General features: G+C 44.6%; 1 protein-coding gene across 1 annotated transcript in view; it reads left to right on the forward strand.

The window, feature by feature from the left end:
* SHC4 (SHC adaptor protein 4) overlaps positions 1-12,787 on the forward strand; it is a 142,945-nt gene that overhangs the window by 85,963 nt on the left and 44,195 nt on the right. The window contains exon 5 of the mRNA XM_040342647.1: positions 6,250-6,303. Within this exon, the coding sequence (XP_040198581.1) occupies positions 6,250-6,303 (54 nt within the window). The remainder of the gene's footprint in view (positions 1-6,249; positions 6,304-12,787) is intronic.

Raw genomic sequence — 12,787 nt, forward strand, 5'->3', positions numbered from 1 at the left:
TAAATAGAGTGTGGATTAGTCTAGAATTGGCTATTGGTAGGTCTTGTATGGGGGAGAATAGAATGCACATTTGGGGAGTTAGTTGGATCTTTCTGCCTGAAATTCGATCAATCATGAGACTTGCATTGTGCCAGATGTTTTTTAGGTGGGAGCAATCCCAAAATATATGTAATAGTGTCCCATGTGTAGGGCAGCCCCTGAAAGAGCGGGGATGTTGATGGGTAGAATGAGTTAAGTTTGGCAGGGGTGAGATACCACCTATAAAGCAGTTTTGTGGCAGATTCTCTGATGGTGGTAGTTTTGGTGCATTTGTGTAGGTTTTCAAATATGGTATCCCATTGTTCAGGGGAGAATGAAACATTTAAGTCTGATTCCCATTGTAGCATGGGGGTGTGTTTTTGTCAGGCATATTGGCCCAGATTCACAAAGACTTACGACGGCGTATCTCCAGATACGCCGTCGTAAGTCCGAATGGCCGCCGGCGTATCTATGCACCTGATTCATATGCCGCGTACACACCATCACTTTATGTGATGGAAAAAAATGACGTTTTCAAAAACGTCACTTTAATTGACCGTGTGTGGGGGAAAACGTCATTTTATGTCTTGTAAAAAACTACCAAAAAAAATTCAAGCATGCTTCAATTTTATGTGTCGTTTTTCAAAAGTGCACTTTTTACTTCACAGAAATTGACCGTGTATAGCAAAAAACGTTGTTTTCTAAGACGTTTTTTCATCCACGCATGCCCAGAAGCTACTTATGAAGCAAGCTTCAATGGTAAAACGTGGTGGAACGTAACCTCACTTTGCAAGAACATTGTGAGAAAAACGATGGTGTGTAGGCAACTTCGTCTTTGAAAATTGAAGTTTCAAAAACGTCATTTTTTACTTCACAGAAAGTGTTGTTTTTTTTCATCACAGAAAGTGATGGTGTGTATGCGGCAATAGAATCAGTTACGCATAGATTTGGCCAAGATACGAGCGGCGTAAGTCTCCTACGCCGTCGTATCTTGGGTTGCAATAATTACGCTGGGCGCTAGGTGGCGCTTCCTTGATTTCCGCGCCGAATATGTAAATGAGCAAGATACGCCGATTCACGAACGTACGTACGCCCGTCGCAATTAGTTACGCCGTTTACGTAAGACATACGCCGGCGTTAAGATAAAGCATGTCTCTAGGTGGCGCAGCCCATGCAAAGTATGGACGTCGGAACAAGCGTATCTTTTTACGTTGTTTGCGTAAGTCGTACACGAATAGGGCTGTGCGTAAGTTACGTTCACGTCACAGGCATTGAGCCGACGTATCTTTGGGCGTAAATACGATGTGATACTGAGCATGCGCCGTTCGTTCGGCCATGCATCTACATGGGGTCAAGCCTCATTTAAATACAACACGCCCCCTACCGGCCCATTTACGCTACGCCGCCGTAACTTTAGACACAAGTGCTTTGTGAATACAGCACTTGCCTCTTAAAGTTGCGGCGGCGTAGCGTAAATACGATACGCTACGCCCGCGCAACGTAAAGCGGCCGTACGAGAATCTAGGCCATTGAATTCGTTAAGATTTTTATACATTTTGGAAATTAATCCTTTGTCTCGTGGGGAGGAAATACAAATCTGTTCGTATTTGAGAAGGGGATACGTAGAGTGAGTGAGTAGTATCTTTGGTAGAAGTGCTTTATCTTTGTATAATTTTCATGTTCTGTAGGTGCAAGGTCATATTTTGTTTGTAGTTCAGTGAAAGAGTAAAATGTATTGTTATGGATGAGTGAATTTAGATTTGTTAGACTATGCAGTTTCCATATTGCTAATTAGTTTTGGTTATTATCTAAGGAAGTGAAGTGAGGGTCTCCTAAGAAGGATGCTAGCGGGGGATGTCTGAAGACATGTTAAATTTGGTATCTTGTCTGTTCCACAGTTGTAGGGAATGTGTTACAATTGTATTTAACGGTCTTATTTTCTGTGGTAAAATAGATTTGGACCAGAGTAGTCCTTGTAGGTGGTACGGGAGGACTGACTTTTCTTCGAACAGGAGCCAGGGGATTTGGGAGGCTGGGGCATACCACTGTGCAAGTTGGGTGAATCTGGTTGACAGATAATATAGCCATAAATTTGGGATATTTAGACCTCCTCTTAATTGGGGCCTAAACATTAGCTAGTAGCTAAACCTTGGTTTTTTGTTTTGCCAAATGAATTTATTGATTTCTCTAGAGAATCTAACGTGTTTTTGGGTAGTGTAAGGTCGCGTACACACGGTCGTTCCAAACCGATGAGAATGGTTTCCATCGGTTCACCTCTGAAGTGGCCTGACGGTCTGATGTGCGTACACACCATCAGTTCAAAATCCGATCGGGTCAGAACGCGGTGACGTAGAACACACGACGTGCTGAAAAAAACAAAGTTCAATGCTTCCAAGCATGCGTCGACTTGATTCTGAGCATGCGCAGGTTTGGACCGATCGGTCAGCGGTCCATCGGTTCGATTTTAAAGCAAGTTTTAAAATTTTGGTCTGAAGGACAACAGACCGATGGGCCATACCCACGGTCGGTTTGGACCGATGAAACTGAACTTCAGTCCATTCTCATCGGTTTGGAACGACCGTGTGTACGCGGCCTAAGAGGAAGGGCTCTAAAAAAAGAATAAAAGTTTGGGTAGTATAACCATTTTCGTGGCCACTATTCTTCCTGAGAATATTTGGTATGAAGACCATACTTTCATTATACTTTTGATGTTATTAAATAGTGGTGGGTAATTTGCATGGAATAATGTTTTGTATGAGGGCGTGACATGTATTCCTAGGTATCTAAATGAATCCGTACACCAATTGAATGGAAAATTGTCTTTGAGTGTTGTTATTAAGGCTGATGGGATATTAATGGGTAGGGCTAAGCATTTAGACAAGTTTACACTTCAGCCAGTCAGATCATGAAAAATGTCTAGTGTTTTGGTCAGATTTGGTAAGGAGATGAGGGGATCCGTTAAAAAGTGAAGGACCAGTGGCAGCTGGTGCTCAACATTTTTGGGGGGGCGCAAACTAAAAAAAAACAAAAAAACAATTGCAGCCTTACTGTGCCCATCAAATGCAGCCACTGTGCCATCAATTGTCACCGCTGTGCCATGCCATCAAACGCAGCCACTGTGCCATGCCATCAAACGCAACCACTGTGCCATGCCATCAAACGCAGTCACTGTGCCATGCCATCAAACACAGCCACTCTGCCATCAATTGTCACCACTGTGCCATGCTATCAAGCGCAGCCACTGTGCCCTTTAATTGTCGCCACTGTGCCCTTTAATTGTCGCCACTGTGCCCTTTAATTGTCACCACTGTGCCCTTTATTTGTCGCCACTGTGCCAATTGTCGCCACTGTGCCCTTAATTGTCACCACTGTGCCCTTTAATGCCACTGTGCCCTTTAATTGTCGCCACTGTGCCCATTGTTGCCACTGTGCCCATTGTCACCACTGTGTCCATTGTCGCTGCTGTGCCCTGTAAAATGCCCCCTCGCCTGGCACTTAGCTTTCTGGGGGTCAGCCATCCTCCTTCCACGTCCCTCGATGTCTTCACCCGCCCTCGATTATGCTTCAGCCAATCAGGTTACCGGTGAACCTGATTGGCTGAGACGCCTGTCAGTCTTATCCAAGGAACGCACCGCCGGTACGTCCCGAGGATAAGCATTAGGAAGCTGACTACAGCCTGAGGGCGCTGGCTCTGATAGGCACTTCCACACAGCCAACCAGCTGTCGTTATTCAGGTGGCCGGCGCTCACCACCCGGCCATCTGAATAGTGGGCGGCAGTGGCGAAAATACATAGATTCATGCAATGCATGAATCTCTGTATTTCAGTGGCTGTGCGAGAGCCAGAAAGGGCGGCACTCCGGCGCCCTCTATGGACAAACCGCCACTGAGAAGGACGTCATCTGCATAGACATAGAGGCTTAGCTTGAATTCTTTGGACCCTTTAGTGTATCCTTTGATATCTGTGTTGTTTCTAATCGCACAGGCAAGGGGCTCTATTGCCAGGGCAAAGAGGAGTGGGGAAAGTGGGAATCCCTGCCTGGTGCCCTTGCTCAGCGGGAAAAAGTCAGAATTGTTGCCGGGGAGTTTGATGCGTGTTTGGGGGTTATGGTAGAGGACTTTGAAACCATGTAGGAATTCGCTGTTTATGCCGTATCTAGGGAATGTCTAAGTATGCCCAGCTAACGCTATCAAAGGCTTTATGGATATCGAGACTGAGTAGGAGTGTAGTTTTAGAGTTTAGGTTAGAGTCTTGAATGATGTTTGTAGTCAGTCTTATGTTATCTGTTATTTGTCTGTTCGGGATGAATCCTGTTTGATCTGGATTTATTAGTGGGGAAATAACTGCAGCTAACCTGTCAGCTAGCAATCGGACAAATATTTTCAGATCATTATCAATGACTGAAATTGGGTGATCATTTTGTGGGATGGAATGATCTTTATTTGGTTTGGGAAGAAGGGACATGTTTGCTAGGAGCATTTCTGATGGGAATTGGTTTCCTTGTAGGAAATGGTTATATAATTTTGTAAGGTGTGGGGTTAATGTGGTGGCAAATTTTTTATAATGTGGAGTATCCATCAGGGCCTGGAGCTGTAGATGTTTTTAGAGAGTTTATTATTCTATTAATTTCTATGTCTGAGCAAGGAGCGTTGAGCATCTCTATTTGTTCGTTAGATAGAGTAGGCAACGTAATATCATTAATCCAGTTTAAGGAAGTTTGTTTAGGTGAGGATTGGGGAGTAAAGAGCAGCTTTTTATAGAAGTCTAAAAATATGTTCATAACTTCTTTGGGGTGGGAGAACTAAGTTGCCTGATGAATTCCTTAATTTAAAGGTGTGGGGGTTTTGTTGTTTGAGTTTTGAAGCAAACATGGTAGAGTATGAATTGCTATTAAGCAAAAATCTAGCTTTAGACCATCTAAGGGCTTTTTCTGTATCTGATGTAAGTAATGAGTCTAAGGCTGTGCGTTTATCTTGAATTTGTTTTAAAATATTGCTGGAGGGGTTTTAGTTGTTCCTGTGATACAAAAGATCTAGATCTCTTGTGAGAGATCTTATATCTGCGAGTTTAGATTTATTTTTGGTTGAGGCAATATTTATCAAATGGCCTCTCATGACCGCCTTATGTGCCATCCATAAAGTTGTAGGCGGCATGTCTGGTGCTATGTTAAGTGCAAAGTATTGCTTGAGGTGAGATAGGATTTCTTGAGAGATTGTTGGGTCAGTTAGCAGGGAATCATTTATTCGCCATTTGTGCGCTGTGGTTGTTGAACCTATATGGGAGGTGTTGAAAGAGACTATATGGTGGTCTGACCAGGGACATGGGTGGATCACATTTGACACCTTTCAGGGGGGTGCAGATACCTGTCTAAAGACAGGTATTTGCACCCACTTCCGGCCACACAGTCTCGGGCAGACTGCGGGCATGACGTCACCTCCCGTTCCCCGTCCCCCCGTTGTGTTCTGGGAACACTCGGCTCCCAGTACACAGCGGGAGCCAATCGGCAGAGGGTAGCGCGACTCACGAATGCGCCGTAGGGAACCGGGCAGTGAAGCCGGAGCGCTTTACTTCCTGGTTCCCTCATTGAGGATGGCGGTGGGGGCAGCAGAGTGACGAGCGATCGCTCGTCCTCTGCTGCAGACGGCGCTGGACTCCAGGACAGGCAAGTGTCCTAATATTAAAACTCACTAGCTGCAGTATTTGTAGCCGCTGGCTTTTAATATTTTTTTTCAGCGGACATTCGCTTTAAGAAAGGATGATCACAGCTTTCCTTAGAGAAACTGGGGAGAAGAGACAAATGCAATGTGCCTCAAATGAGGAGAGTGACAGAGAGGGAGGTGTGTAAAGTACTTGAAAGGTGCTATGTGGGGTTAAACGGATTCCAACACCCCCTCCTTTGCATCCATTGGGTCTGGGGGAGCGAGTCCAAAGAAGTATCACTTATTGCTTTATCTGTGTAGGAAATAGCAGTGTATTACTGATAGTCAGAGCTAAAAGTGGAAGTACATTACATCTGAACACCGCAAACCAAAAACGCTATTTAATACATTTTTACCATTCACAACAAACCCATTCATCCATACCTTCATGTTTTACTTCACTCTAAAAAACACCCTGCTTCTGAGAGTTTACATAGATTTTAAGAAGTTGTAGATACCCTTACTTCGAAGTTAATGAGCACTATTTGTAATTGACAATTAATTTGTTACTATTGTTTTTTTTTGTTTTGTAGATAGTTGCTAACCATCATATGCAGTCAATATCATTTGCCTCTGGTGGTGATCCTGTAAGTATACATCTTCTTTATTGCATCTGGTTTACTGAAAACCTGTGATGAGAAATGACTTTGCAGGTTCTGATGTTCTTCTAAAAATGCTAGTTCTGTGGCTATCAAGCTGGTAGTGTTCATTCAGTAACTGAGAATGAATTGAAACCAGTACCAGGCAAACAGCATTTTCAAAAGGTTAGGAATGACAGCCTTTGTACTTTTCTAATGCAAACTTTCCTTTGCTGCTGCTGACATCTTTTAAGGATGCTAGGTGCTTTGCTGTAACACTGATCCAGTGGGTTCAGTGTTTTATGAGTCACTAGTATAGTACCCTAGCCTGTCCCTATACTACCCTAGCCTGTCCCTATACTACCCTAGCCTGTCCCTATACTACCCTAGCCTGTCCGTATACTACCGTAGCCTGTCTGTATAGTACCCTAGCCTGTCCGTATACTACCCTAGCCTGTCCGTATACTACCCTAGCCTGTCCGTATAGTACCCTAGCCTGTCCGTATAGTACCCTAGCCTGTCCGTATACTACCCTAGCCTGTCCCTATACTACCCTAGCCTGTCCCTATACTACCCTAGCCTGTCCATACAGTACCCTAGCCTGTCCCTATAGTACCCTAGCCGGTCCGTATAGTACTCTAATCTGTCCCTATACTACCCTAGCCGGTCCATATAGTACCCTAGCCCACTGTATACATGGACAGGGCAAAGGCGGTGGGGTCCGGGGTGGAGCCAGTGGGGGAGGCAAAATTGGGTTTCGCCTAGGGTGTAAAAAATCCTTGCACCAGCTCTCCACTAGCCCAGCTTGGAATAAAATAGCAAGTCAGGAGTTCTGACTCGACCTGCCCCATACTTGTTTTAGGTCAGTAGCTCAGAAGGAATTTAAACTTTAGATCAACATGAAAACCAGGTAACTAGTATTTTCAGAAGGTAATCAGCAATGACATGTAATTTACATATTTTCCTTTTTACTTGTTTCCTATAAAATAATAATAATAACCTGTCAAATATATCCCTGTGCTTGTATAGCGAAACAGTGAGGGGTTGGAGTATGGGGCCAATTGGTTATAATGGACTATCTCAGTACTGATAAACAACAACGTAGTTCTTATATAAAATAAGCTATTTATTACATATAAAATTGACATACAAAGTACATTAAAATATCAAAACAAACAAATACTACGGGTCCCCCCCGAGAGGCATCTGTTGATGTAGTATATAGATTGGCATTTCCTCAACTAGTTTTGCGTTATACACACCGCTTCCTCAGGAGGAGTTATCTATAAAACAAATGACACAATAAGACACAAAACAATTACAATATAATTCAACCACTTAAAAAGTGATAATACAGCCAAAGTTATAATAGGAAGATCTGCTCACCCAACAGGTCAATGGTCAGGTGCAGGACCAAGCCGCTTGAAAGGTTCCCCCCTGCTTGTGTTTGTATAGATAGCATATACATTACATAAACATCATCCACCAGGAATTACTTTTAATTTTTAATTTTAGCATCGTATTACAGGGCACATTTAGACTAGTTTATCCCCTTCCTAACCCCTCCCAGTGGACCTATAACTGGGTCTTTACATTGTGGGGCAGGATGCACTTCCCAATTATGTGATTACTCTGATTGGCTGTCATGGTAGTCACATGGACAGGAGCCGTTCCGGCCAGCTTGGTCGCTGTGCTGGGAGCACGCAGTGAGTGCACTCTCAGCACAGAAGGCTCAGCCACCATGGGCGCACCAGGGGATGGGAGCAACTGGCTCAGTCTCTCAGCCACACACTGAAAGGCTGAGCCAGCTGTTAGATAGAAGCTCCAGGGTCCATCAGAAAAAATTAAAAGTCAGCATCTACAAATACTGTAGCTGCTGATTTTAATATAAGGACACTTTACTGTCAGGGATCCTGCAATGTCCTCACCTGAGCCGATTCTTTAATATGCTTCGGGTGCAGGCGCCATGGCATCTCTAGTAAGGGAAACAGGAAGTGAAGCTGTGCGGGTCGTGCTGCGCCTTGTGAATGTCCTGTAGTCTTCTGGGACCTGTAATATGTCCCAGAAGACTGCAGAGGAAGGAGAGGGGCTGCACTTCCTGGTCAATGTCAAACCAGGTACCCTATCCCCCCCTTTACCCCACAAATTGCCAAATGTGGCAGTAGAGGAAGGGGGGGGAGAGTTTGCAAACAAGCAGAGCTTTCCCCTTTGGGTGGCTTCTGACATTATTGATGGAATCCTTTCAGAGCCTGGAGTGACTCTGTGACATGTGTGAGCACAAGTAAGTGCACTCCTATGACCGGCAAGTCAAAATAAAGCTTTAGCCATATTCTTTTTAACAACCTTTTTTGTAACCACAAGGGGAAAGTAAGTATGCCAGACTTTCTACTATGGGTTGTTTATTGAATGTCAACCCCTATGGGGGGGGGGGGGTAGTAATTTGCCTTTGTGTGCAGATATCTATGTGTCTTGTACAATACAGTGTCCAGTTTAGCATGAATCCAAGGGGTGGAGGATTGACATACACGTGTATTCCCTCCTGGACACATGCCCCACGTTATCACTAACAGATTCGTCTCCCACTTTAGACAATTGTCTGTTTTAATTGTAATATATATAGTTTGTTTACTATTACAATTATTTACCTGGTTGGTTAGATCAGTGTTTTTTCAAAATAGGCTAGTAGGGGGCATGTTGTATGCAAATTACTAGTGACCCCACGTATTTGACGCTTCTAACGAACTGTCCGTGAAAGTTTCCCAGTGCGCATGCTCGAAATCACGCCGCAAATAGTCAATGCTTTCGACGTGAACGTAACTTACGCCCAGCCCCAGACGAGTTACGCAAACGACGTAAAACTTGAAAAATTTTACGGCTGTCCGACGTCCATACTTAACATTGGCTGCGCCATCTTTTTGGTGGTTTATCTTTACGCCTGAAAACGCCTTACGTAAACAGCGTATCTTTACTGCGACGGCCGTGCGTACGTTCGTGAATAGGCGTATCTTGTTGATTTACATATTCTAGGCGTAAATCAGCGTACACGCCCCTAGCGGCCAGCGTAAATAGACAGCTAAGATACGACGGCGTAGGAGACTTACGCCGGTCGTATCTTAGCAACATTTAAGCGTATCTCAATTTGAGCATACGCTTAAATATACGACGGCGCGGATTCGGACTTACGACGGCGTATCTACTGATACGCCCGTCGTAAGTCTTTTGTGAATCTAGCCCTATTTTTGTAATTCGTACCCTGGACTACCCTTGCATGTTGATTTTTTTGTAAAACGAATAGCAATTTGTTGATTACTGCAATTACTATTTAGCTATGTCTCTTAATACCATGTGCTAAATTGTCATCCTTGATCTCGTAAATAAAGAATTCTAAAAAATAAAATAAAAATTAAGGCTCCATATTGAGGATTTCCATATACACGGCTGCAATGAAAAGATTATTTGAAGGCTGTGATCTCTATAAAAAAAATAAAGGAGGCTTTATTTTTTAAACAGTCAGTAAACTAGAATGTGAAATCTAATATCCTTATATTATGTATGGTGTGAGTGCATGCTGCCCATTATAATCAGATAAGTGAATACTTACATGAACATGATAAACAGTTTAAGGGAGCTATCTGGGAATTTTATCAATCATTTTGTATAGTGTTGTTGATGCCATTGCAGTGTCTTGGAGAAGCTTTTGCTATCTATGGTTCATTGACTGATGTAATCCTGCGGTCTACACAGGAATGTGCTTTTTGATCATCAGCTAATGCTGCGTACACACGGTCGGAAATTCTGACCATGTGTATGCTCCATCGGACATTTGCTGTCGGAATTTTCGACCACACATTTGGTTCTCATTGAGAATCAAATGAGAACATTCGGAAATTCCGATCGTCCGTTTGCAATTCCGGCACGTAAATATCCTACGCATACTCGGAATCATTGAACTTAATTTTTCACGGCTCGTTGTAGTGTTGTACGTCACCATGTTCTTGATGTTCGGAATTTCCTACAAGATTTGTGTGACCGTGTGTATGCATGACAAGTTTGAGCCAAAATTCAATCGGAAAAAAATCCACGGTTTTGTTGTCGGAAAAACGTGTGTACGCGGCATTAGTGTTTTTAAATAAATATGGACTTTTGGGCCTAGAAACTCACTCCTATTTTGTGATCCCTGACAATGGTTGGCAGCAACGGTGAGAGAGTCAGACCAGAACTTGAAATAGCAACTGCAACATCGAACTGAGCAAAATGTCTACAACAAGTCAATGAGATGCTTGATATCAGGAAGAAAGGACTATAGTAGGAGAACAGGCCACCCTGAACAATAACTGGGAAAACATTAGAAAGGTGGACGAATGAGAATGCAATTATTTTGCACTGTAGAAAGCTCAAGCTGAAAAGGAGGCAGCTTACCACCAGTGTTAAAAGCCCACAATTTTTTTTTTAATTCTTTATTTAGGCAACTGATGATATTGTAGGCTTTTTTCAAGATGTTGAGACAGTGCCATTTATTAAAGCCCCAAAATTAAATAGATCTGCCTGTTAGCCAGACTGCTTGATGGGATAGCTACCAAGGCCTTTCAGGCTATAAATCTTAAAGGGGTTGTAAACATGTCATACTTACCTCCACTGTGCAGCTCGTTTTGCACAGAGTGGCCCCGAACCTGGTCTTCTGGGGTCCCTTGGCTGCTGTCTCGGCTCCTCCCCGCAAGAACTAAGGGCCAGATTCACAAACGAGATACGACGGCGTATCTACTGATACGCCGTCGTATCTCTGTTTCTAACTATGCGACTGATTCATAGAATCAGTTACGCATAGCTAGCCCTAAGATCATTGAATTACACTGTCGGATCTTAAGGATGCAATTCTAGGCCGGCGAGGCCATTGCGGCCGGCGTAGAATATGCAAATGAATACTTACGGCGATCCCCAAACGTCTGAACGGCCCGTTGATCTAACTCTACGTCGTTTCCGTCGAGTTACGCCGCGTAAAACTAGGGCTGAGCCCTAGTTGTCTTAAGCCATGTTAAGTATGGCCGTCGTTCCCGCGTCGAAATTTAAAACTCAACGTCGTTTGCGTAAGACGTCCGTGAATGGCGCTGGACGCCATTTACGGTAACGTCTAAGCAAATGACGTCGGTGCGACGTCATTTCGCGCAATGCACGTCGGGTAATTTACCCGACGGAGCATGCGCAGTACGTCCGGCGCGGGAGCGCGCCTAATTTAAATGGGACTCGCCCCATTCGATTGGGCCCGCCTTGCGCCGGACGGATTTAGGATACACCGCCGCAAATTTCCAGGTAAGTGCTTTGTGGATCGGGCACTAACTTGGGAAATTTGCGGCGGTGTAACTTAAATCGTTTAAGTTACGTTGCGCCTGGGCTACGTGAATCTGGCCCTAACCCCCTTCATGGGAGCCCTCTCCCATGGGGGTTAGTTCTTGCGGGCGCGCTCCTGTGATACAGCCGGTGGCTATAGTCGCTCACTGTATCACTTGGCCCCACCCCCCGGCGCGCCGCGCCATTGAATGTGATTGACAGCAGCGTGAGCCAATGGCTGCGCTGCTATCAATCCATCCACTCTAGCCAATCAATAGCCAGGCTGAGCAGAGAAGAGAACGTCAGGGGCGAGCGCAGCAACTGAATGGGCTCAGGTAAGTAAAACGGGGGGGGGGGGGCGGGGGGGGCCGTAACTGTCAGATATTTTTTCACCTTAATGCATAGGTGTCAGGGAAGCTAGTAGACCAGACTGTGTGACTGCATAGAGGAGACCAGAAACACATATAAGTTAAAGAAAAAGGTATTTATTAAAAAGGTGACAAATAAGTGAAAACAACCAGTGCACAACCCACAACAAATAATATATACAAATGCAGGGGAGATACCATAAATGTAACAAGCCAGGCCGAGGTCATACACCAGGGGATACCAGCAGGATGGGGGACAAGGAGCCAGACGAACAGGGAGAGCAAGGATGGATAGACTGCGGGGCAGGGATATAAAGGAAACCAGGATACAGACGGGACAGGTCCAGGAAGGGCTTGGGATAAGGATCAGATTGGATCGAGTTGGGTCCGAAGCAGGCTCAGGGTCAGGATTGCAGGCTCAGGCTCAGGAAGATAGATAGATACCAAGGCGAGGTATGCTTGTACTCGCCAGGTATAAGTAGAGGTGTCAGTGATTAGGTTCAAGTCACACCTGAGCGCAGCAAGAGCCGTACGCTCCACACTGCCAGGATCCATCCGCTGCTGGAGACCAGTACTGCGTCCCAAAGGTGATAGAACACCAGCAGGGAGAAGTTCTCCTGACAGTTCCAAACTGCCAGGAGACACCTGCTGGTGAAACGCAGTACTGCGAGCCAAACAATAATAATAATAAATATCACCAGCGGATGGAACCTTTCCTGACAATAGGATGCATTAAGGTAAAAAACATGAACCTTTACAACCCTGATTCTGACTATGAGAAGGTATAAGAAACAATACTC

The sequence above is a fragment of the Rana temporaria genome, chromosome 3 (genome assembly GCF_905171775.1).
Source record: "Rana temporaria chromosome 3, aRanTem1.1, whole genome shotgun sequence".
Taxonomy (NCBI): domain Eukaryota; kingdom Metazoa; phylum Chordata; class Amphibia; order Anura; family Ranidae; genus Rana; species Rana temporaria.